The sequence below is a fragment of the Poecilia mexicana genome, unplaced genomic scaffold (genome assembly GCF_051168715.1).
Source record: "Poecilia mexicana isolate PSO_F unplaced genomic scaffold, ASM5116871v1 scaffold_8, whole genome shotgun sequence".
Classification (NCBI taxonomy): domain Eukaryota; kingdom Metazoa; phylum Chordata; class Actinopteri; order Cyprinodontiformes; family Poeciliidae; genus Poecilia; species Poecilia mexicana.
The window spans coordinates 26678137-26704428 of record NW_028263377.1 but is presented as its reverse complement, the minus strand read 5'-3'; the positions used below and the strand labels follow the sequence as shown (position 1 = coordinate 26704428).

Genomic DNA, 26292 nt, shown 5'->3' with positions numbered 1-26292 from the left:
AGTGTTAAATCGCCGTCTTTATGTCTGTGCTCTGCTGTCTCTTACATGTCAGCCGCCACTGAGCTGAAGTCTCACTCCGTCCTCAGAGACCTGTGTGCACGTCCTGCAGGCTGCTCTTCACATGAAATGGCACACAATGAGTGCCTGTGAGACCACATGCCGCTCACGCTGTGCAGGCGGACCGAGTGTCAGGAGATGGACGGATGGATGGAGGGAAAGAATCGGCCTCTTTTCACTCAATCAGGACTGCATTACAACACAAAACCAGCTGGAATACCAACAGTCTTTGGTGCAAAGAACCATCGAAAGTTCAGCAGATGCTAATCCTGCTTGGCGCTAGCCTCAATGTCTGACTCATCAGCCTTCAGTCTGAATAAGTCAAAACAAAAAGCATTAAAATATCTCTACCGTTCAATTGCATTCTGTCTGATCTAGAGAAACTAAATCCTATTTCAATAGTTCAAATACCAAACATGCCTACGTTAATCTATGCAGTGATGTCAGCAGAAGCTAACTTATTTCTGCTCTGACGTTCAGCCAATCAGATACAAGGAAAATGAACGGCACTCCTGGATTGGCTGCTTTGCCAGCCAATAGCGTATCACACAGCGTTGTCCAGCTGTTTCAGCTTCCCAACCTGCTTTTTCTTTCAGATATTTTAGTTAAGTGGGGAAAAAAAGCTGGGAATAATTTTACATTCCATGAAAAAAATCCACAAAGAGACGAGTCCTAAATGTTCGGTCATCCATTCTTTATTTCTTTCCCTTTTTCCTAGCTTGTCCCTCTTTTTTTACGGTAAACTGCTGCAATAAAAGACCTTTGATCTTTTGCTCATGTTGGTTTTTGTACTTTTATAAAATCATGTTTGATTTGGTCGGAATTTTAACGTTCCGGTTTATTTCTGTGCATCTTGATCATTCTTTGCCATATTTCTTTGTGAATTTGTTTTCTGATTTTTGTGGTTTTCAGCCACCTGCTCCTTCTTGGAGAAACGCTACATTTCTCAATGTTTTAATGTTTTTTGAAATTGTCACGTTTTTCTTCCAGTTTCTGGAAACATTTTGGATAAATATTCTGAACAGTTTACCTCACTTAGCATTCACTTCTATGTTTAACTTAATTGGTGTTTACACTCTCTGGTAAAACGGTTTTACTCTGAAGGGTCAAATCTCGGTCGGGTTTTAGAAACGACCAGCTGAAGTTGCAGGAAACGCCAACATACAACCTCGCAAATCACTCTTGACTTTTAATGAACGCACATTCTGCCGTCTCGGAAACAATTAAACTAAGATTAGAAGTGTCTCTGCTGCAGTTTTTTGCATAAGACTTCATATTCATGCCTTGTAAATCAAGCTCTAATGCTGACTAACTCTGACATTTATGGCATTATTCACAGTGGCTGACATTTTACGGCACTTCTCCCAGGTCTCATCAGCGCTCAGACAGGTTTCAAACTTCAGCTCTGCTTTAATGTGGCTCAGTTTGATTTCTGCAAGCTAGGAACTCCTTTTTGTTTTTATTTTGTTCTGTTTGTCACAGACGAGTGAAATATTTTTTTTCTGTTCCTGCAGAGCGTGTTCACCCTTCTGCTGGGGCCTTTCACCTTCTTCAACGCCCAGAAGACCAAATATCTTCAGATTCTCACCTCACTCATGCGTTGGATCGGTAAGAGGAAACCAAAGGCTAGAAGTTAAAGATTTTTCTGTTAAAATAACATCAACTAAGTACATCTGAAAAACATTGGAATATTATGTAACAGTGCAATATTTCAGATTGCTTTAGTAGCTGCTGTCAGGAAACCTTTCACTGCAAAACCAAACTTTTATCTCGTATTTCTGATCTAGTTTCTAGTGTAAATATCTCGGTACACTTGAAACAAAATGTCTGATAAAGGAGTGCAGGCTGTTATGGCCGGTCAGCTTCAGGCTGATTGAAACGCTGCAGTCGGGCCTTCAGAGAGCCGAGCGTCGGCAAACCCCATCGGACTGAAGCGGTGATGGAAACGAGTCGGGCAGCTTCTCCTCGGGCTCAGACAGTCGGACAGAAAGCGATTACAGAGAGTTACTGTTCCTCCTGCCGACTCTCGTTTGAAGCCTTTTCTGGGATCACAGCATTTTAACTTTTCAAGTAAAACTGATTTTCCGATTTCGTCCTGCGTTTCCGGCTCGTCGCAGCTGTTTTCCATTTTATCATCCGTTTGTTTTTGCCTTTGTGGCCGCTGCGGTCAGGTCCGTCCATCACGGTTCGGTTCTGCCCCGTGTCTTTGATTCCCATCTCCTCTCATTCCTCAGCCTGACAGGCTTGACAGGCCGTCCCAAGCCTGATTGGACCGTCACTCACCGGGGCGACGGGCAAAAATAAACCGTCCATCCAGGAGCTGAAGCCGAAATCACAAGCCGCCCATAAACACAGCAGCATCCATGCACTGTCCACTGTTCCTCACTCTGAACGCCCAGCGTAATTGATTGTGGTGTCACTTTACGTCATGCTCTTTGCCGCTCAGGCTAATGATTTAAAATGTCTCGGCTGCAGGATTTGCTTTCTTTGTGTTCACATCATCACAGGAAGCTAAACTAAGATGTAAAATATATTAGCTGAAATGGCTAAGAGCTGGTTTCTGTTTACTTGTATTGATGCAAGTAGGAGGTGGGCGATGCAGACGTACAATTTTATCAAAATATCGTGATATCAAATAATTTAAGTTGTCAGTATAACACACCAAATCTTCGTTACTGGTGATACATTTTTAAAAAATGGACTGAGTACTTTGTTGCTAATTGTCAACTCTACAACAACCAGAAGTTTTAATTTAAATAAAGCAAAGCTGGTCAGTTATGCTAGCTTGACTATGACAATCTTGGCATGTAGATGTGTTGCAGAATTCTTTCAGTTCAGTTTTCTTTCCTTTTTCTTTCCTGTTTTTCCTTCTATTTTTTTCTTATTCCTTTTACCTCCCTCTTTTCTACCCTCCCTCCCTTTTATATTCCTCCCTTCTTACCACCTCCTCTATTTTCTTCCTCCCTTCCTTCCTTCGTTCCCTCTCTCTCTCCCAGTGGAAGTGGAGACATTGTCTTTCTAGAATCGGACTCCTCTGTTCTCAGTGTTTAGATGTTTTTGGCGGCGCTCTGAGAAGCCGAGCGAATTGTCGACCTACTTTGTAAATTAAATCATTAATCCTGACCGATGACCTCGCTCCTCTTCTGTCTTTGGCGGTGCGAGTTTGTTTGTAGTCCAGAGGAGGAGAGCAGACACGGCGAGTTGTAGACTGCTGGCACGTGTCTGCAGCTCCTCAGGGTGAGAAAACGTAATTTAGTCTCATTTCCTGCTACCTCCACTTGCTGCACTGCTCTCACAGGAACAGACAAACATGCTACATGTTTGTAGTTATTTAAGATATGAAGATATTTGAATCAAAGTGACACTGCAGTAAGGAATTAGCCATTTTTCTTTTAATCGGCCTTTTCTTCTGTAGTCATTCATACTGGAGAAACTCGTAGACCGGCTACATTTACATAAATCCTGTATCAGTGAGACGTTTCCTATCCCTGATGGTTTTGTTAGTCTGCTCTCCTATAAGTACCCAAATAGTCTCTGCATGAAGGTTTAAACATTATTTGCATGTATTTGAATTTGGCTGCACCTAACGATTAATTTAATAAACGATTATTCTGATGATTGATTGATTGGATATAAAAATGGCACATTCTACAAATTTTTCATTTAACCACTTAAACGTTTTATGTTACAAATACAATAAAAGGTTAAATTAAACAAATATATAATTTACTTTTTAAATGATCAAATATTTTTTATGCAATTGATCTGATTAATCGTTTCAGTCCTAGTTAAATGAGCTTAAAAATGGTTCTAACCTCAACATGTTTAAAGGTTTTTCTGCTTCACTTGTTTAGTTTGAGCAATTATTGGATGGCAAAAGGTGCTTAATATGAGATTAACAGAATTAGAACCAAGTGAAGTTAAAACTGCTTGTGGAGTTTTTGGTACAAAAATATTTACAAAGATTTTTTCCATCTTAAATGCAAATATTTTTTTGTTTTAATTCAAGCTTTGGTCTAACTTCTGCTCTGAAAATGTTCTTTCAGTAAAGTAATCGTTTTAGTCTCCAATTAACAATCATTTACTAAATTAGTTGACTATTATTTCTGTGTTCATCATGATTAATCGTTGCAGTAATTAGTCATGAATGGATTTTAGTCCTTCTCATCTGAACTCTCCAGATTCTTTAAGTTTTTTCGCTGCAGCTTAGCAACTCAAAGCTTCGGCTTCGTTTGAGGATTTTCTCAGATTGAGGTCTGACTCGGCAACTCCGAGGTTTTTCTTTGGCCAGTTCTTTGTTGCATTGATGGTACGTCTTGATCAGACTGGATTAGTCTGATCAAATCTGATCTGCTGATTATATTTTGGTTTAATAACTAAATGTTTGATTATATTTAGAGTTTTTATCTTGCATGCAAAATATGTTTTTGTACATTTTTGCATAATTACCTCAGTTTCCAAAATTGGCTTTTCTGAGTCTGCATAGTTAACGATTAATCAATTAGTAAATTAATGGAAGATTATTTCAATAATCCATTAATCCGATTATTCATGATTAATCCGATTATTTTTCAACTGTAGTTAAAATGAGACCTTTTCTGCCTCTTCAAAATATAAACTAAAATCTCTACAGTGAAAAAAACATTCACACCTCCAACTAAAGCTCTTGGTTTACTAATATACCACGAAGAGGCTGGAAAGTGCCGCAGACGCGTTGACGTCTGCATGGTGGCATTTCAGGATCGTGGGGGAGGCGGCGCTGGTTCTGAAGGTCATCTGGGACTCTGGTGGCTTGTTGAATTGGGAGTTCAGCAGGCGGCTCGCAGGGCGACAGTGAAATATGAGCCAGTCTTAATGAACTGTGCAGCAGAATCACAGTTCAGAGGTGCTGAGAAACTTTGTTTAAAATCACAGATTCAGAAGCAGGACTGCGGCGCGTCGGGACGCTGGCTCTGCCTCTAAAGCTGCATTTTCATCCCAAAATGAGTTTTTTAAACCATTTTTTGTTCATTTCAGTTGATGACACCATAGTTTATGTTGGGAGTGAATAAACCGATAGCAGTGGCAGAATGGATCGTTTATACAAGCCATCCATCACGTGTGCAACACAGTGCAGACCTCACTGATGGATGAACAGGTGAAGATTTTACATTAGCTTTCTGAAGCACTCCACACCAAACCAATGCATGAATGACTTGGTATTGATGTGTATATATTTGGTTTAATAACCGCTCTGACTGCAGTTATTCAGCAATTTACCTTTTTTCTGGAGTCTGTATACTCCAGTTGACGATTAATCGATTATTTTAATCCAATTAATCATTTCAGTCCTATTAAAACGAATATACCAATAACAGGAGAGGAAAAAACATCCATATCATCCATCTACTGTGGTTAGTTTACTAACCATGAAGAATGCTGCTGTGTATCAGGAACATTTTGACCCGTTTGGATCTTTTCATGTAGTTTTACTTCAGTTTTTTCAGATTGCCTAGAGGCGCTCGGATTCCCGGCTCGTCCTTGTGAGCCTGGCAGGATAAATGGTCCTACATGCGCTGCGTTGCTCTGTTTGCTGATGGCTCCATCGCAGATCGCTGAACGCGCTGCGAGGCAGCGAAGCCACTTATCACCCCGTCGCCCACCAGAATCGGCATCAGAGCTGATCGGTTTCATACGATAAAGTTTTGCTGCGGAGAGAAACGGAGAAGTCCTGGCTGGAACTGGGCGAAGAGCTGCAGCCTCTAATCGCCAACGAGATTAACCCAGGAAGTGCTGAAGGGGAGTCGGTGCTGATTAATGATGAGATGATTGTCGTACTCTAAAACCACTGGAGGGAAGAGAGTATAAACGTGAAAACGGAGCACATCAGACCCTAAGGTTTAAAATGTTGGGGTTTTTCTGAAAATGCAGATTTTTCTTCCTGATTTCTGGCTTGACTTGCAGCTTCTCCAGTTTGTTGCTCCTGTGATGGATTTCCTCTCTGCAGGATTTCCATCTTTTCTCTTCCTTTTGAGGCAGTTGGTGACTCTGGTTTTGTGGTGGAGACGATAAGCTGGAGGAGTTTCCTCTGGGGCGTCGAGTCGAAGCTTTGCTCACAGGGCAGCTGCCGGACCCGTCCAGGTCGCATAAATCAGGTTTTGTTAAATGGTTGAAGTTACATAGATGTGATATGTGGCTGTCAAAAGAAAGTGCTGCAAGTAAACGTCAAAAAACCAAACACTGAAGTACAGCGGCGTGAAAAACAATTTTCCTGATTTATTTTTTCACATTTTAGTGTTCCAGAACAAACCAATTAAAATTTTAATCAAAGACAAGTAACACAAAATGAATTTTAAATGGTGCTTTATTAACATGTTCAAGGAAGCGTAATGAATCACTTTAACCAACAAAATGTTCACTGAAATAAATTCATCATCCTCCATCTTGGATCGAAATGCCTGGGCTGTCTGTGATTCAGGTTCTTTCTCACCTTTCTCAGCCTCCACTTCAGACTCTTAGTCTTGTCCAAACTGGAGAAGCTGCTTTAAGTAATGCGATAACAGCCAGCTGCCCTGAGGCTCTCCTAATTAAAGCTCCATGCGATTACGCTTCCTGTGAAAACCTCTGAGGGTTAAGATGAAGGAGAGCAGCTTCCTTCCTCCTGTCCCACACCTTCCTCCTACTCAGCCTCTTGTAGATTAAAAACTGGAGTAGAGCAGCAGACAGGTGACTGCAGAGTAGTAAAGATTAAAAGCATCTCAAAAGACTCACTATGCATTTCTCCCTTCATGGCTGCAGATGAAACAGACTTTGTCCTTGAAAGCTGGTCTGTTGCCCACCATCCGACCTCTCTGTAATACGAGGGTTAACGTTTAAATTGGGAGTAGCAGAGCTTTCCCCACACCCTGAGATTACATTGGACGGAGGCCAAAGATGCATTAAATATTGAACAATCCTGCAACAGGTTTCCCACACTGATTCTGCTGAGTTCAAGGAAAAGTGGGAAGCAAAGGGTCAAGAGTGGAGCTGATCCTTTTCAGGATTATCTTAGTGAAAAATGAGACTCGTCTTCTGAAGCTTTCAAATCATTTTTCATTAAAAAAAATCTTTAAAACTGAAACTGCTTCAGCCTCAGATTGGGTAAAAATATTGAGCCTTCAAAGTTTTTGTTTGGTTTTGTACTTTTAAACATCAATGCACAGTTATGTGTGCCAAACTCGAGGTTTGGGGGCCAAATCTGGCCCCCCATAGCTTAAGTGGCCCTCTAGACTCCAGAGTCACAGAAATAAAATCTTATGTGATCAAATATTTTAATTCAGTTTTTTGTTTGCTGCCAAATTATATCGGTTAATCCCTCCAGTTTTTTGTGAATTCATGCAAAATCAACAGTTTATTGCTAATTTTATGCACAGAATGGGCAGAAATGTTATTGCCAATGCTCACCTGCAGGTGGCAGTATTTCTTCCTTCTACTCCACTGCTGCCTTGGCCATAGTTGATGTCAACTAACAAAAAATAATCATATTTACTGCCGTAGTGCAACTGTTGCAAAATTCCTTGCAAATGTTTCAGTGTGATGAATATTTATTATTCCTAACGGTTTAATTTATTTTTATATTTAATTTTATTTTGGTTAAATAAAACAGTTTTGGGGTGTGTGACACTTAAAAACATTAAATGTTAATTCACCTTGTCCCTGCTGTAGAATACTACTACAATATTAATAAACTCCTATATCTTGCAGAAAACACAGAACAATGAAAATGTAGCACCAACTTAAAAAAATTTAATTTGTTCCATGTAATAAAATTAAGTTTGTCAAATGATTTAGAACAACTTCGTTTAGTTGCTTAAAAACAATCTACAATTGGTTAGTATTTTTTAAAGTGTACTAGACTAAAATACTTTAAGATTTTGTGTTTTTGCAGTGCGGAGATGGAAAAGTTTAAAAAAAAAAGCTTGAATTTTACACTGAAAACAACTTCAGGCTCCAGCGTTCAGTCACAGTGAAGGTGTGTGATTCAGATACGCACTGCAACGCGCCGCTCTCCTAAATGTCACCGTGTGTTTAGAGGACGCCTGGTGACGAGCAGCGAGGATCTGGCTGGCTGCTGGCCGACCCGGGGCTCAGACTCCTCCAGTCGCGCCCTGATTGGCTCAGACTCCTCCAGTCGCGCCCTGATTGGCTCAGACTCCTCCAGTCGCGCCCTGATTGGCTCAGACTCCTCCAGTCGCGCCCTGATTGGCTCCGACTCCTCCAGTCGCGCCCTGATTGGCTCCGACTCCTCCAGTCGCGCCCTGATTGGCTCCGACTCCTCCAGTCGCGCCCTGATTGGCTCCGACTCCTCCAGTCGCGCCCTGATTGGCTCCGACTCCTCCAGTCGCGCCCTGATTGGCTCAGACTCCTCCAGTCGCGCCCTGATTGGCTCAGACTCCTCCAGTCGCGCCCTGATTGGCTCAGACTCCTCCAGTCGCGCCCTGATTGGCTCAGACTCCTCCAGTCGCGCCCTGATTGGCTCAGACTCCTCCAGTCGCGCCCTGATTGGCTCCGAGGGGAGGAAAGACTGTCGGTCCCCAACATGGCACCATGCTGCGGCCACCGTGCTTTCTGCCGCTTTCCACAGAGAAACCTCCACAAATCGATTGGAGGCAAAGAGCGGGAGCTGCCGACACTCTGAGGCTCATCTGACTTCTGCCAGATCTGACAAACGACAAAAAAATCAGCCCACTCCAAAAAAATCAGCCCCAATCTCGACCTCTAATGCATGGTCTCCAAACTAGTAGCGGGACAAAAAGCCCTAAAATCAAGCGCATAAAGTTTCCTAATATTTATTGTAGATCAAAAACCTGAAAGGGATTTTTGCAGCAGTGCATTTGGGCCATTGTAAATTTATAAAACATTAATAAACTTCCACCAGAAACTTTTGTGATGAATCTGACATTTTCTAGAAAACCTGGAAATCTTTAGAAAAGTTTTTGACATTTGAAATTCACATTTTTTCTGTTTGATTTATTTTGTATATTTAAAATGTCTTCCAGTTCCAGTGTTAAATGTTCATTACAATTTAAAGTTAATTTTTAAGGATGTTTTTGGATTATTTTTCCATTATCATTATATTGACTGATCATTGATGTCACGTTCAACAGATTATAGATATTTGAGTTCAATTTGATTCAAATTAAATACTCTATTGATCACAAAGGGAAATTAAATGCAACTAATTTTTACTTTTTCAGAGTTATTGTAAATGGTAAGAGAAATCCTACAACTGCTAAAATCTGGCGCTGCTCCATTTTGGTTTATATTTGGTGAAGAAGGAAGTTCTGTGGTTTTCGCTTCCTTCTGTGGTTCTCAATGCAGCGCCCCCACAGGCGAGGGGTGGAACAGGTTTCAATGGTTTGGCAGTTTGGAGAACCACAGCAGCTGAAAATGTACCAGATGTTGGAGTTTTGGTTGCTAAAGCGAGTGAACCGGACTTTTAGGTGTTTGATTCTTACCTGTGTGATTCTTTAATTTCTCTTTTTTTTTTTCTCTCAGCTTTCACCATGATGATCATCTTGGCTCTGATCCGGATCGGTAAAGGAACGGGCGAGGGCCACCCTCCGGTCGCCAGCCTCTCCGGAGTGCCCAACCTGTTCGGCGTGTGTGTCTACTCCTTCATGTGCCAGCACTCCCTGCCCTCCCTGGTGACGCCCATCTCGGATAAGAAGCGGGTCGGCAGCCTGGTTCTGGCCGACTACGTCCTCATCCTGGGCTTCTACGTCCTGCTGTCGTTCACCGCCATCTTCTGCTTCGACAGCTCGCTGCTGCACGACATGTACACCCTGAACTTCACCGACAACTGCGACGTGTTGAACATCCCGGTGCTGCGCTACTTCCTGGGCTTGTTCCCCGTCTTCACCATCAGCACCAACTTCCCCATCATCGCCGTGACGCTGCGCAACAACTGGAAGACGCTGTTCCACCGGGACGGCGGCACCTACCCGTGGGTGGTGGACCGGGTCGTGTTTCCCCTCATCACCCTGGTGCCGCCCATCGTGGTGGCTTTCTGCACGCACAATCTGGAGACCCTGGTGGGGATCACAGGGTCGTACGCGGGGACTGGGATCCAGTACGTCATCCCGGCGTTCCTGGTGTTCTACTCCAGGCGCCACCTGGAGCCCGTGATGGGCAGAGACGCCGTCAACAAGCACCGCTCCCCGTTCCGCCACGCCGTCTGGGTGTGGTTCGTGTTGGTGTGGGCGGCGTTCTGCCTCATGTTCGTCACCGCCAACATCATCCTGACTGAGACGAAGAAATAAGAACCACTTGGAAAAATCTACGACTGTTGGCCATTTTTCTAGGTTGTCGAGGCCTTAGCTGCTGCTGGGCGGACTGTGCCTTTTTTAACCAAACTGCACTGCAAAACCTTGCCAAGTATTTGTCTGGTTTCTACTGCAAATATATTAGTACAGTCGAAATAAGGCAAAACTAAGCATGCACAAAAATATGCTCAGAAAAAACAATTTTTAAATGAGGATAATTTGGTTTTGTCTTATTTTAAATCTATATATTTGCTCTAGACAAAAAAAATACTTGGCAAGTTTCTTTTTTTTTTTTTTGCAGTGTTGATTAATTTAAATGCAATCAATGTTTTAACGAAAGGGACCAAATTTTTTTGTGAATCATGGTGATCAAAGGGATTTTATTAAACATATTTTTCCTCATCAAGCAGCCGACAGGTTGAGTTTTTCACTCTGTTTTAAGGGAGATGGCGTCCAGCAACTTTTAGAGGATCCGTCCCCGAATCGGATTATTTTTTACCAGATTTATGCAGATTTGAATAACATAAATCTGTGCTTACACTGCAAAAACATTTTAGCAAGTATTTTTAGTCTAGTTTATTGTCCAAATATCTTATCTCACTTTAAATAAATCAAAACTAATTCACAAGTAACTTGTCAGCAAAAAATAGGAGCTTGTTTTAAGTCAATTCCTTAATATTGATTAAAAACTACAAGCTCCAAAAAATCTCATTGTAATTTTTATTTCTGTCATCTTAAATTTAAGTTGATGTAAAAAAAACTTACTAAAATTTAACTTTTACGCCCCAGATTTTCCCATGAAAACATAAAGAAATTATTCAAAACTATGATTAAATAAAGTCTCTGTGCTCAGTTTAGTGATATAAATCCCACTTCAAGTATCCATAATCCAGAAGATTATTTCACATAGGAATGTTTTTCAAAGAGCATTTTAGTTTATGCTGCTACACTGCAAAAACAAAAACTTGTAAGTTTGTCTAATTTTAAGTTTACTAGAAATTAGACAAAAATACTTTAACATTTTGTGTGTATAACTCTTTAGTTACCCTAAAGAGAAGTAATGAGTAGTTCATCACAATAGTACTACATAATATTGTGATGAAATTCTATATCCATGCCTACTAACTAGTACTTTTTTTTAATCAACATTAAGGAATTATTGACTTAAATTAAGCCCCTGTATATTGCTGAAGTTATTTGCAAGTTTCAAATGTACCAAGATATTTAAACTAGATGAAAATACTTGGTAAGATTTTGAGTTTTTTCAGTGTAATGATCAAGTTTCAACCGGCTACCTCTTGTTTTGTTGCTGCATAAATTTCCCGTTTCCTCTCTAGGAACGCTTCTGTCAAACAAACCCGTCTGTGTTTTCACTGTGGAACGAAACGCTGCAGGAAGGTTTCTCTTGCTTTTAACGCCCGTCATTAAAAGAAGCGGTGAAGGATCCGCCGGAGCTTTCCTGCCGAGCATCTCAATAAAACTTCATCAAAGGAGCAGAGAGGAACCGCTTCGCAGCAACGAGGCTGGAAGAAAAACAATCGCTCCCCCACCGCCGTCCCTCAGCAGGGGGTCTGAGGCGATGCCTCCGTTCTCCATGTGAAAAACTGACGGATACGCTCCGGTTCCTCTGGTTTCCTCTGGGTTTCTGCTCCGGTTTCATTGGGTTTACACTCCAGTTCCTCTGGGTTTCTGCTCCGATCCGGTCCCTGATCCGGTCCACACCTACAGTGTTTTCTGATGGACGTTTTCAGCTCATCAGTCTGAAACGTCTGACTTTAGCAGATCAAAAGCTTCAATCTGAGTTTTATCAATTAAAACAATGAAGATTCTCCATCCAAGTCTAAAAAAATCAGTCTTAATCAATTTTTATTTGTATAGCACATTTCAGCAGCAAGGCATTTCAAGGTGCTTTACATAATTAAAGAAAAAATAAAAACAGTATGTGTTGATGGATGAAAAGTGAAGATAAAAACGTGAATGAACATTAATAATAAAACTGATATTTAATTTGATTCTCATATCTGTAAGAAAAAATTCTGACTTTCCTGAACTGAATCCCAAAATATGGACCAAGGAAAACAAAATTGTTTTTGTAATTTCAAAGAAAAATGACGAATTTCTATTCAGACTGGGTTTGTTTAAAATCTAGCACCTTAAACTTCATATAAAACAATATTTTAGAACACATTTACTTTTTTCCTGCAAAATACTGTAAGGCATCAAACTAGTTTAGCTGCTGCTTGCTGAGACTCTAAACTTAATTTGCTGAGATTTTAAAGCGGGATTCCTACAAAGTCTGGAATTATTTGGATTAATGTGGAAAAAGTAAAGAGCATTAATAAATATCTCTCATTTTACAGGCTGTAAAAGCTGCACAGTTGAGTCTGAAACGGACATAAAAATGTGCAGGAATCCTGTTTATAACTTGTGTATAAAAACAGATGAATAACAAAAAAAAACCTGCAGTTTTCTTTAAAAACACAGAATGTCTGGTAGGTTTGGGAGAAAACGCCCGAGTACGATGTGGTGAAAGTGGCTTAAAGCCCAACTATGGGCAGAAATGGATCAACAGAGGAAACATTTCTGTTTTTATTCTGTCCTTTTTTCTTCAAAAATGTTAAATAAATGCAGCAACAATATAACAAATTGTTTCAGGAGGCACTTTATTTGTTAAAAGGAAATAAAGATGCCAGCTCCAGCACAGTTTACAAACCTTTTAATTACTTTTAGTTGATGAATTTGGTCTCAAACTGCTGCTAATCTTTACGGATTTCTTTGTTCCTGATGAACACTAATGTGAATTTTTTTAAAAAATCTTTTTTCCTGAAATTGTCTCTGGCTGCTGGTATTTTCTCAGCAGGTAATTAAAACTCTCCCTCCGTTTTGCAGAAGTTCAGTGATGCGTTTTTTTCATGAACTGCTGTTTAATTGAAAGGTAATGTGCTGTGACTGGAGCTGGTTTCTGCTCACCTGCCGATGCGTCGGTGACACCTAGGGGGCGCTGCTGGGGGTTCCACAGGTGAGCTTCACCTGTGTCTGAGGAAAACAAGCACTTGAGTTGCTGGATATGATTTTTATTTCTCTGTATGAATCTGAGTGGCTCGATTCTGAATTATTTTAATTTTTCCACTTTTGGTGCTTCTTTTTCTTGCCTGTTTAATGTTGACAATCCACGTGGTGCCAAAAATATTTGTGATCCTTTTTTCTTTCTTTTCAATTTAAATCTTTTGTTTTTAAATGTTTGGGGATTTTCCTTTTCCTTTTTATTCATTTGTGTTTCTGTATGGATGTTTACTACTTTTTTCTATCCAGTTTTTTTTTTTTTTTTAATTCACAAATGAAAATAAAATTTATCTTAAAACTGAAGCTTGAACATTGGAGGGAACATCCATCATTTGTTGAGGCGCCATTAGCATCAAAATTATTCCCTTTGGGAGCCTGGAAGGATATTTGTTTTTGAGCAGATCAGGATCTCAAAAGCTCAAATATCTGATCTGTTCCCATGATTCCAAAGGAGTTATCACAGAGTTCTACCAGCAGTCATTCAGATCCCCTACTCCAGCATCTTTCTAACCATTTGACAATTTAACAAGAAGCAGCAAAAGCAAATGAGTTGGATTAGCAGAGCTGTTAATCATCCTTAATCATCCAGGAAACTGAGCTGTTGGCATGTCTTGACAGTCATGAAACTAGCTGCGTTTCGATTACAAATGTTGCAAAACTTTGCTAATGTTGAAAGAAAAAGCAATTTTGTAATTGCGATGTTTCTATTTGTAGAAGAAACTCAAAATAACAGGTTAATAAATCATTAAAAAAAACACTTCCTGTTTTCGTATTTTCCACCAGTAGTAACATCCGGTTGAGGATCAAACAGAAGCTGAGACTGAAATGGAAATTAAAACCTCCTTTCAGAAAACACAGATGATTTAACCAACTTGTTCTGATCAGCCATGTTACCGGATCGTCTCTGGAACCGCCTCTGCCGTCACCAAAACTCTAACACAAGCTTGGATTTAGTGAAACAGCCTCCACTTTCCCCCGACGGCCAACGTTTTGTCACGTCAGTGAATGAAAGTGTTGTGAACAGACGGCAGCTGTCTCCTTACATTCAGAAACAAGCAGAACCGGCTGCAGGAGATCCAGCCAATCCCTTTAGATGCGGCGACGGCGCTGCTTTTGTAATTACAGGCGCTTTAAACGCGACTTTCTTTATCCGCTGAATGAGAAATTCCCCGCTCTGGCTGCTTTCCAAACCAAACGAGTCGCCCACCTGTTTCTGGAGTCGCTGCCACCGACCGAGTCCATGAATCAAACCCAGAACTTTGTGGTGTTCAGCAACGTTTCGACCCCATTTCCACTCTGACGCCTGGCAGGTAATTGGCTAAATCTCTCTTTCACCTCAATCTTCCTAGAAGCACCGTGTTGGTGGGTTTTTCTTTTTTTATTTATTAATACATGAGATTGCTGTTTTTATTATCCAACCGAAGCTTCCTCTCTGAATTTCAATCCCAGCAGAGACGCTCCGGTGTAATTTAATTTACCTTCTGGCCGTTTTATGCATGTCGGGAGTGTCTGAATGTTTGTGGGCAGAACTTTAATTGGAAAAGCAAACTTAGCGGCGCTTAATTAATTCATGTTTACCTGCCGGATTGTTTAAGGGATTTAGAAGAGCTGCTTCCCGACTGCAAATATTTAATCACCTGGAGGGAAATTTAGCTTCGTTTTTTAAATCAGGTGGCTTCATCAGAACTAGTCAGAGCTTAAAACTGCGATTCTGGTTTCAGAGAAGCTAAACGAAACCAGGTATGAAGTCATTAGTATAAATTGTTTTGAAAACTTAGTTTGGTTAAAGACCAGAATGTTTCAGATACACATTTAAAAAATTAATTCCTTTAATGGAAACACGCCAATTTCGAAAAACTCTTCCGTATCAAAACTGATTTATTGAAACTGAAAAAAACATGAAATAAAATCAACAAATTCTACATAAAGTGATGAACTGTTTTATTGCAATGCTGTAAACGGGTTCATGAGATTGATTGACAGCGCTAAGACCCGCCTCCTGGCTCTGATTGGTTGTTTTTGACATTTTTTCAGACTGTAATGGTGGCTCAGGGTGGAAGTGAAGGAGACGGATCATCTGTGTCATACACTGTAAAAACATAAAATCTTTCCAGTGCAAATTCCTTAGTACACTTGAAAATAAGTCAAAATTAACTTATAAGGAACTTTTCACTGTCACAACACAATAAAACCATTTCTTACAAATTAAAGTTACATACTTCAGCTTTAATATATTCATATATCCAGTTTAATTAACTTAAAAATGGGACATAAAACTAAAGTCTCTGTGAGTGCAGCGTCTTCTGCTCCACATAAAAGCTTCGTCCTTGTGAGGATGTCGGTAACGGTACCATCTGCAGTCGGATCCATTCTGGGCCGCAGCTTATCTCTGGATTTATTTACTGTGGCTGCTGGCTGGAGCCCTGCGCTGCCCCACAGGTGATCCCCGGCGCTGGAGGTGATGATGACTCCATAAAGCGTCTTTATTAAGTGTCAGTGGCAGAGAAGCCGAGTCCTGTTTCAGGGCTCTTGGCGCTCATTAACGGGTCACATGTTCCTCCGCCGAGCTGTGGCTGAAAGGTTTGCTTCACCTTCCTTGCTAATGGGAGCCGGTGGGCAGACGACAAGATAAGACAGGAAAGCATTAAAGCAGAGCCAGCGGTTGTTTACCGCCTGTTTGGAGAGAAAAGAGGCACTGAATGTAGAAATGTGCCAGCGCTGCCTGTCTGCTCATCATTCACATGTGAGACTCACCTGCTGGAGGTTTTCTGCGCATTTGGAGCATCAGCGGCCAGGTGTCGCCTCGTCTTGTCCTGACAGATGGTTTTCTTTTAATTCCAGACAGATGCGGCTCGTTTTTAATAACCAAAGCGTCATTAGCACCAACAGGGCTTAGCAGACGTCTCGGGGAGAGATCAGGGTCACGGGAGTGTGGAGGCCAAAACCAAAACCAAACCGAGTTATTAGTGCAGCACATTTCAGCAACAAGGCCGTTCAAAGAGCTGAACATCATGAAAACATCATACAGGCAGGTTCTGGTTCTGATAACATTGTACTGGATGATAAACCGTCACAGAGGTTACTGTGATGCAGAACCAGAACCGGAGGACCTGAGAGGAAGATTGATGCAGCAACAGATCTTTAATGTATTTATAACCCAGCAGAAGTAAAAATAATCTCAACATTTCTGAGTATTTTCTACCAATTTTTGCACTTTTTGAGCTCCGAAATTTCTTGTTTTTCCTTAAATTTCTGACGGTTTTGGCTGATTTTTTTTTACCTACCATGACCCTAATACGAATATTTAATTAGTCCTTTGATCGACAACACAGAAAACAAAAGGATTTCAGCAAAGAGCTGAGGTTGAGATCAAGACCTGCTGTGTGAACAGGTTTTCTGTTGCTTTCATATCCGTGTCGGATTTTAATTTATTTAAAAACAAGTATTTGTAGCAACCATTGTGTGAAGAAACCACTCTGGTACTCTAAAAGATCAAATTTAGTGAATTTATCCTGCAGTTCCTGCTCCTCTTCTCATCCACCGTTTATTCAGCACGTAGTTTCATTTCTTTGTTCGTTTTTTTTTACTCTGCAATCTCCTGAAACATCAGCGGACGGTTTGAATATTCTCTCTGCGTCTGTCTGGGTGTCAGTGCATGATTTATAACCATTACTGCCAGCATGCAGATGAACGCAGGCGTCATGTTTACAATCAGCAGCAACATGGCTCCGTGTTCGACCCGACCGTGTCTGCGGTCATTCTGCAATCCAACGCTCCAGCACATGAACGTATTTCGGATTTCATTTCCTTTTCCTTAAAGGGAAAAATGAGACATTTGTTTGGGTGTCACGTGATTGTATGAAAAGCTGCTTTACAGGCTTTTTCCTCCCAGTGGGAAACACTAATCCCTGCTTCGTTCACTTGTTTGAAATGACAGCCTCCGGGCGGAGCATTTGGTAAAAAGTCTAGTTTCAGTATCGGCCTCCAAAATCCCATGTTGGTCTAATCCTAATCCACTCAGTGTTGCATCCACCGACCCTCAGGAGTCATGTCAGTTCACGTTCTTAATGGAAGAAGGAAATGACCAATATTGGGCTGTAAAAATGGATAAATGATTTATTTTCTCTCAGGCAGAGATCCAGAAAGCATCTTTGGTTCTGCAGGACGCCATTTTCTGCAGCTGAACGTTTTCTGCTGCTGGGTCAACAACGGTCTGACCACCGCCAGCAGAAAGCGTCACTTCACCCTCTGATGGATGACAGTCCTCTGACTAGACAGATGTTGGCTTCCAGCTCCGGTTCATCATCTCAGTTTGAACAATAAACCAATAAAACCAATAAAACCAGTCATGTTGAGCAATAAATCAAATGATCGCACGATCAATTAAAACGAGCTTCATCATTTCCATGTGGATGATTGTCTCGTGTCTCTTTGTCTTCCAACGACTGGATGACAAAAGGTTTTAATCTGGTCTGCTGGTCTCAACTAGCAACTTATTGAAGGGCAACTTTGTTTACGAATGTTCAAATATTCTCAAAACATCGATATGATTCTTTCTCACAATAACTTCTGGGGCAGTTTATTGAAGTTGACAGGTTTCTGGATGGTTTCTAATCTGGTCGGCATGAAGATGTTGATTGTTGGAACTGATTTGCTTTGCAGAGTATCTGCAGGTTTCAACAAGTTAAACTTAAAACTTTTTAAAACCTTTAATGGCATCTTGAATGAAATTTAAGACCAAAAACCTTATAAATATAAAGAATGGCTCGGGGATCTTCCTGCATTACAATGAAGTGCAACAAAAACAAGTTTTCCCCTGATGCTAACTGGGGCTAACTGCTTTTAGCACAACTTTAACACAACAATCCAGCGTCCAATCAGATCGGGATATGAAGCAGAAATTAACCCCTCGTGCCCTGAGAGAAGCTGCTCATCGCTGTTGTTGCAGCATGTAGCTTGTGCGTCAGATTTACTGGCGTACCAGAAACGCAATAAAAAGGTTCCTGCTCAGGACTTTAGTATGGAAGCCCATTTTTGCCATAAAAGAAATAAAAAGTAATTTAGTCACAATTTCTACTTTCTAAGTCATAATTGTGATAATTGTAATAATTCTGAGATGTCATGCTTATGAGCCTCTGTGGAGAAATAAAGTGACTTTCTAGCTTATAATTATGATTTTGACAGTTGAAATTGTGACTTAAATTCCTGTTTGTTTTCCTATTTTTGCTTTCATGGCAGTAATGGGCTTCCATACATTTGTATGTGTAAACAAAAATCAAAGTGGAAACCAATAACTGGATTCATAATGGATTCCTGACACCTATATATACATGTCTGTCTTTTCAGTTTTTTTTTTTCTGTGTTTATTATTTTAATTGTGGATTATTTATTTATTAACATAATTACAAAATATTATCTTTGTTTTTTCCTTTTTCTGTAGTCTCCAGATGACTTGTACCAGAGTCAGAGTTAAACATAAATAAGACGTTAATAAGATGTAAAACATGAACTGGAACATAAATTTACTTCTGTGTTTGTTTGTGTCAGACAGTTATTGGAAAATAAATAAAAAGTTTACTGAAAGAAAAAAAGCAGATCTACAGATTTTAACAGCAGCATGTGCAGGAATGCAGGCTGGAGGAATCTGCAGGATTCGTCCCGTTTGCTTGTTAGCCGTAGTCGGAGGCTGAGGCCAGCTGGGTTGAGGGATGACGGGTTACCGGGCTCACCTGAGCCCAGGTGGTTCCTCCGATCGCCGTGACGGGTCAGTTTATCATCCGCGCCTCCTGGGGGTTGAAGGTCGGCCAGCGGCGCTTCCCATCACTGGAGTTTGAGTTTTCTCCAGACTTTCTGAAGCTTCCTACACTTTTATCTCCAGACAGACCAGAGGAGTCCAGACTTTTAGTCACATTGGCCAAAATGAAGGACTTGAGGGCCAAAGACATTATTCTTATCTACTCAGCAGTAAACTGAGTAAATAAACAAATGAAGTGGTCAGATTTGTTGCTAGAAAGGTTTATGTAAATTATTTTAAAAGCAATCAAATGGGGGAAAAAAACAACCCAATTAATCAATTCTGATCAATAAAGTCAGGATTTAAGCCACTCATTCTGTGAAAATGCTTTCTGGTTTTAGGCCAAGTTTATTAAATTAATTTAAAACAGATTTCAGTGCAGCAAAGTTTTGCTTTTGAGTAAAAGTCACTTTTTGCAAGAAAATGCTAAAAACGTTGATATTTAAAGTAAATAATAAAACACTTTGCGTTGCAGCAGAGCTGGAAGAAATGGCTGCTAAACTTATCATGATGTAAGTGTTTCATATCGGTTGGTATCTGTAATTAATGTTTAATTAATAATTAATGTTTAATACGTGACCGCTCCCGTTTCATCCACAGTTTTTACTCCATGCCGGTTTTTAAATTTTTATTTTGAAGCATCGTGAGGTTTGGTGGTGAAACCGGAAATAAATGTTTATTAATCTCTGATGTTTTCTCAAAGACATTTATGTCTGGGGTTTGACTCCCAGACATAAATGTCTGGGAGTCATTTATATATATATATATATATATATTATATATATATATATATATATATATATATATATATATATATATATATATAAATATATATATATATATATATGCTACGGCATATGCTACGGCATATGCTACGGCATAAGGGAGGAGCCCAAAGGTAAGGTCAGGGGGGAGTTAACTACTCCCCACCCCGAGACTGGGTATGCAGCCCCAGTAATGAACGAACTATCAAAGCTGAACGAGACAGCAACTGACCTGAGAGAGAGAATCGTGGCCCGAATGAACACCAGGCAACCCCGACGCCAATTACAACGGCTGAGTGAAGTACCATCAGAAAGTCTCATTGAAGATGTGAATGCAGCATTGAGAACAATCCCTACCAACACCATAACAGAAACCAATGAGCTGATATACAACTCAGCATCAGTGATCCTTGAAATGCTCGGCTATAAGAGCAACCATGAGACCCAATATCCATCATGGAAAAGACGGTTAGAGGCTAAGATCAAGATAACAAGGAGGGAAGTGAGCCAGCTGTCAGAGCTCCTAAGGGGTGCAATGAAAAGATCAGTACCCAAGAAGTACAGCCAGATGCCCATACCTGAAGCACTCGAAACTGCCAAACAAAGGCTCCAAGCCTTGGCCAGCCGCCTAAAGAGATACACAAGAGAGAATGAAGCCAGGAGGATCAACCGGCTCTTCTCCACCCAACCAGCTAAAGTGTACTCTCAATGGCAGGGTACTAACAGCAGAGCAGACCCACCAAGGCTGGAGACTGAACAATACTGGAAAGGCATATGGGAAAGGGAGGCGTCCCACAACAGCAAGGCACAGTGGCTAACCTCTCTACGAGAGGACCACAGCAACCTCCCTGAACAAGCCCCGGTAACCATCACTGTGGCAGATGTCCAAGAAAGAGTCTCGGGTATGAAAAACTGGACAGCACCAGGGCCTGACATGATCCATGCCTACTGGCTAAAGAAACTCACTGCCCTCCATGAGCGACTGGCAGCTCAACTGAACCAGCTGCTACAGAATGGGACTCACCCTGAATGGTTAACTGAAGGGCGCACAATCCTGATCCAGAAGGATCCCTCAAAGGGTTCAGTCCCATCCAACTATCGGCCAATAACCTGTCTCTCTACAACATGGAAGCTCATGTCAGGCATCATAGCGGCTAAGATAAGCGGACACATGGATAAATACATGAGCACGGCACAGAAGGGCATCGGCATAAATAGTAGAGGAGCCAAACACCAACTCCTTGTAGACCACACAGTCGCCCGAGACTGCAAAACCCGACACACCAACCTGTGCACTGCTTGGATTGATTACAAGAAAGCCTATGACTCAATGCCACACACCTGGATCATTGAATGCTTAGAGATGTACAACATCAATAGGACTCTAAGAGCCTTCATTGCAAACTCGATGGGGCTGTGGAAAACCACCCTTGAAGCCAACTGCAAACCGCTTGCACAAGTGTCCATCAAATGTGGCATATACCAAGGAGATGCTCTGTCCCCACTGCTGTTCTGCATAGGCCTGAACCCCCTCAGCCAAATCATCAACAAGACTGGCTACGGATACCGACTTAAGAATGGGGCCACAATCAGTCACCTCCTCTACATGGATGACATCAAGCTGTACGCCAAGAGCGAGCGAGACATCGACTCACTGATCCACACCACCAGGATCTACAGCACTGACATTGGGATGTCATTCGGACTAGAGAAGTGTGGCCGGATGGTTACAAAGAGAGGGAAGGTCGTCCGCACAGAAGGGGTCTCACTCCCAGAGGGAACGATAGCAGACATAGAGCACAGCTACAAGTACCTGGGAATACCACAAGCAAATGGCAACCTCGATGAGGTCACAAGGAAAGGAGCCACAGCCAAATACCTCCAACGAATAAGGCAAGTCCTGAGAAGCCAGCTCAATGGCAAGAACAAGATCCGTGCAATAAACAGCTATGCCTTACCAGTAATCAGATACCCTGCCGGAATAATTAGCTGGCCAATGGAAGAGATGAAGGCCACGGATGTTAAGACTCGGAAGCTACTAACCATGCATGGAGGGTTCCACCCCAAATCCAGCACCCTGAGACTGTACACGAGCCGTAAGGAAGGAGGCAGAGGACTAGTGAGTGTGAGAGCCACTGTCCAGGATGAAACATCTAAGATCCATAAATACATCAAGGACAAAGCCTCAACGGACGATGTGCTCAGCGAATGTCTCAGGCAATGGGGAACAGAGGACGAGGTGCTGGAGGAACCATCATGGGAAGACAAGCCCCTACATGGGATGTACCACCGACAAATAACTGAAGTGGCTGATATCAGGAAATCCTACCAATGGCTGGAGAAAGCTGGACTCAAGGACAGCACGGAGGCCCTCATCCTGGCCGCCCAGGAACAGGCCCTAAACACCAGAGCAATAGAAGCTCAGATCTACCACACCAGACAAGACCCAAGGTGTAGGTTGTGCAAGGAGGCCTCTGAGACAGTCCAGCACATAACAGCAGGGTGCAAGATGCTGGCAGGGAAAGCGTACATGGAACGACATAACTAAGTGGCGGGCATAGTGTACAGGAACATCTGTGCAGAATATGGACTGGAAGCCCCGAGGTCAAAATGGGGGACACCCCCAAAGGTGGTGGAGAATGACCGAGCTAAGATCCTGTGGGACTTCCAGATCCAGACAGACAAGATGGTAATGTCGAACCAACCGGACATTGTGGTGGTGGATAAAGAACAGAGGAAAGCCGTTGTGGTGGATGTAGCAATACCAAGTGACCACAACATCAGGAAAAAGGAGCATGAGAAACTGGAGAAATACCAGGGCCTCAGAGAGGAACTGGAGAAGGCCTGGAAGGTGAAGACCACAGTGGTGCCTGTGGTCATCGGGGCCCTCGGGGCAGTCACCCCCAAACTGGAGCAGTGGCTCAAACAGATCCCAGGAACAACATCAGACATCTCAGTCCAGAAATGTGCAGTTCTAGGCACAGCCAAGATACTGCGCAGAACCCTCAAGCTCCCAGGCCTCTGGTAGAGGACCCGAGCTCAGAGGATGAAAGAGACCACCCACGGAGGGTGAGAGGGGAATTTTTTTTTATAAATATATATATATATATATATATATATATATATATATATATATATATATATTTTATATATATACATATATATATATATATATATAATGGCGAACCAACCGGACATTGTGGTGGTGGATAAAGAACAGAGGAAAGCCGTTGTGGTGGATGTAGCAATACCAAGTGACCACAACATCAGGAAAAAGGAGAAACTGGAGAAATACCAGGGCCTCAGAGAGGAACTGGAGAAGGCCTGGAAGGTGAAGACCACAGTGGTGCCTGTGGTCATCGGGGCCCTCGGGGCAGTCACCCCCAAACTGGAGCAGTGGCTCAAACAGATCCCAGGAACAACATCAGACATCTCAGTCCAGAAATGTGCAGTTCTAGGCACAGCCAAGATACTGGAGGAGAACCTGAAGCTCCCAGGCCTCTGGTAGAGGACCCGAGCTCAGAGGATGAAAGAGACCACCCACGGAGGGTGAGAGGGGAATTTTTATATATATATATATATATATATATATATATATATATATATATATATATATATATTTTTTTTTTTTTTTTTTTTTTTTTTTTTTAAAGTAAATTTTTAAGTTAATTCAGTTATTTTTTTCTGCATTTGATTATTGAGTCGTTATTAAACCTCAGATATCGGTATCAGAAATGAAAGTGGATCGGTGCATCCATAGTTGCTTTCCTGAAAGTTGCAGGAAAGTAACTAAAACTTTGCTCCAAATTACAGGAAAGTTTTTCTGATTTTGAGGGGATTACTTCCAGAACCTTCATTCTTTTCCCAGGCTTGCAGAATTTTTCCAGAAGTTGTTTGTTTTGTAAGTACAGAAACTTTACTCTCTCAGGTCAGAGAAAACCACTTCCTGCACCAAAACTTGCAGGTTTTTTTCCAAAAAGCTGCAGGAAACTCCCTGAATTTACAGCTGACCTGCTGAAAGTTTAGTTTTCCAGATCCTTCAGGTTTTTCTATTTCCTGAAACTTCATTTTTTTACATTTGCAGTAAAACTTCAGCTTTCTTTGCATAAATTTATGGTTTATTCCAGCCCTAAAGGTTAATCTGGATTCAGAAAGTTTGATTTTTAAGAGATTTATTTCAATAGCCTCACAGCCAAAACCAGGAAGCAGAATAGTCGATAAGTTTGAGTCGGTTTCTTTGGGGTGAAATCAGCAGCACCGGGGAAAGCTGCAGGCCTGTTAACGAGGTTAAATATTTAATATTTAACTGCCCTCCATGGGGCAACAGAGGAATCATAATTCCTAATAAGGGAATCTAAAGTTAATGTTCAGTTTGGTGGCAGAAAGAACCAATAAATTTATATTTAACCATTAAATTATTCTCACCTGACTTGAAATTGGTCATTTTAAAGTTATTTACAATCAATCTTTATTTATTTTCTACAATATCTGAAAATCTAATAATTACGTCTCTCACTGGATTCATGTGTTGTAACTTACAGGAGGATTTGCAGCTGACGAAAGCCGTAATGTCAAACTAATATAAATGTTTTAATTAAAGTTATCATGTTACGGCCTGTAGGGAAGATCGCTGACTTCACAGTTCAGTAGACGCTAAGATCCTGCACAAGGAGGGTCAGAAACAGAAGGTCACAGACTGTTATATTCATGAGGAAGTTGAGTGGAAGGAAAAACTGTTCCATAAAAAAATAAAAGAGTATGGAGTCAGAGCTCGAAGAACCATCACACACAGATGTCTGGAAAATGGTTTGTAACTGTCACAGTTTCTATTTCATTTAGATTTTTTTCTTTGAAAACTTTAAGTTTGACCTGAACATTTTGAGACTGAAGAGTTACTGAGATAAAAACTAAAAGCAAAGGAAATAACTTAGAGTTCAGGAAGACAGAAAAGAGGAAAGGAAAGGAGCCTTTTTTGGACGGCTCTGCTTTTCTAACCCTGTTATCGATGCTTCTTCTAAACTGACATGATAAACCCAGCGATTAAAGATGGCGTTCCTCAAGGCTCCATTCCTGGGTTCCATCAGTTCATCCAAATCTTTCACCAAAATCTGCTTGCATTTACTCAGAGTGACCAGAATCCACCGTTGCTGGATGTTTCCATCTTCTTTTCAGTAGGTTATCGTAACGAGACTTTGTCCAGGTGTAATTCACAGTCTGCAGTCGTGTTTCTGCTCCCAAACTGCAGTTCACCTCTGAGTCTAAGGAAGATATGATGTGCATACCATCATAAATCCTCTTAATATTGCAGGACAGCTCTGTTAAAACGACCCTGCAGTCAATGTCAGCGAGGGACGTTGAGGTTTCTCATCGACCGCGGCGGCCTCGTGTCAAACCCGCCCGCCGTCCCACCGCGGCTGTTTCTGCCTCATCGCTCTGTGGCGCCTAAGCTGCTGTCACTTCCACCATTTTGTATTCAGGTGGTGAATCCTAATGAGGAACGTGGAGGTGACTCGGCAGCCGCCTCTGCTCTGCTGTCTGACCGCATCAATCCTCGCTTTGTCACCTGATCCTCGGCGGGCTGGCCCCTTCTGGAGGGAGGGCAGTCGCTCCAGACCCACAGAAACATCCAATTTAATGTGGCAAAAACATTTAAGGCACTTTTCACAAAAAAAAAAAAAAAAAATGAAAACAAAGTTTAAGAATGTTTTCAGCATTTCCAGCTGGTCTAAAAAGAAGTGCATTTTTCTGCCAGGTGGCTTTTGGATACAATGATTCCCAATGTTTTTTCACACACTGAAATTTAATCTTAAATTAATTTGTGTTGAAATTATTATAGCATTCAATATAGATATAAAGGCCTGCCACAATATCAAATTTTGCTGGACGATAAATTGTCCCAGAAGTTATTGCGATAAGCAATACTGTTGTTTTTAAATCATTTTCAAGTGATAAAATGGTAATAGCATAAAAACACATTCTCAGATATAAATATAATGTGCAGAGAGAAGGTTCTCTCTGGACCCACAGATCTCATCAGCAAAAAGAACAAAGTGACATCGACCGTTTTTGTACGTTTTCCAGTTCATTAAAAAATCACTGGACTAATGTCAGTATGCAGAGCAAACTGAACCTGAGTGCTACTAGAAAGTTCCTGGCTCAGGATCCCAGAAGAGCTTTTAAGAGAAAAATCTTCCTCACAGTGAAACTATGGTCTCGTTTCTGCTGTGGTCAGCAGAATCACACATCCAGTGATTCCAAATCCAACCACCGACGTTCCTGGACAAAACGGGAATCAGCTGCACCGTCTTTCCTCCATCATCTGCTGTGACTC

General features: G+C 41.4%; 2 protein-coding genes across 2 annotated transcripts in view; both read left to right on the top strand.

Annotated features, from left to right (window-relative positions):
* The window catches only part of slc38a12 (solute carrier family 38 member 12), a 41245-nt gene extending 30499 nt beyond the window's left edge, over positions 1 to 10746 (top strand). Inside the window, exons 9-10 of the mRNA XM_014982194.2 lie at positions 1572 to 1665; positions 9574 to 10746. Coding sequence (XP_014837680.1) covers positions 1572 to 1665; positions 9574 to 10337 — 858 coding nt within the window. The 3' untranslated portion in view covers positions 10338 to 10746. The remainder of the gene's footprint in view (positions 1 to 1571; positions 1666 to 9573) is intronic.
* On the top strand, positions 6825 to 8985 carry LOC148158160 (uncharacterized). Its single transcript, XM_088007952.1, has 2 exons — positions 6825 to 6862; positions 8048 to 8985. Exons 1-2 carry the CDS (start codon positions 6825 to 6827, stop codon positions 8814 to 8816), a joined length of 807 nt encoding a protein of 268 aa, XP_087864078.1. The 3' UTR covers positions 8817 to 8985.
* Positions 10747 to 26292: the final 15546 nt, after the last annotated feature.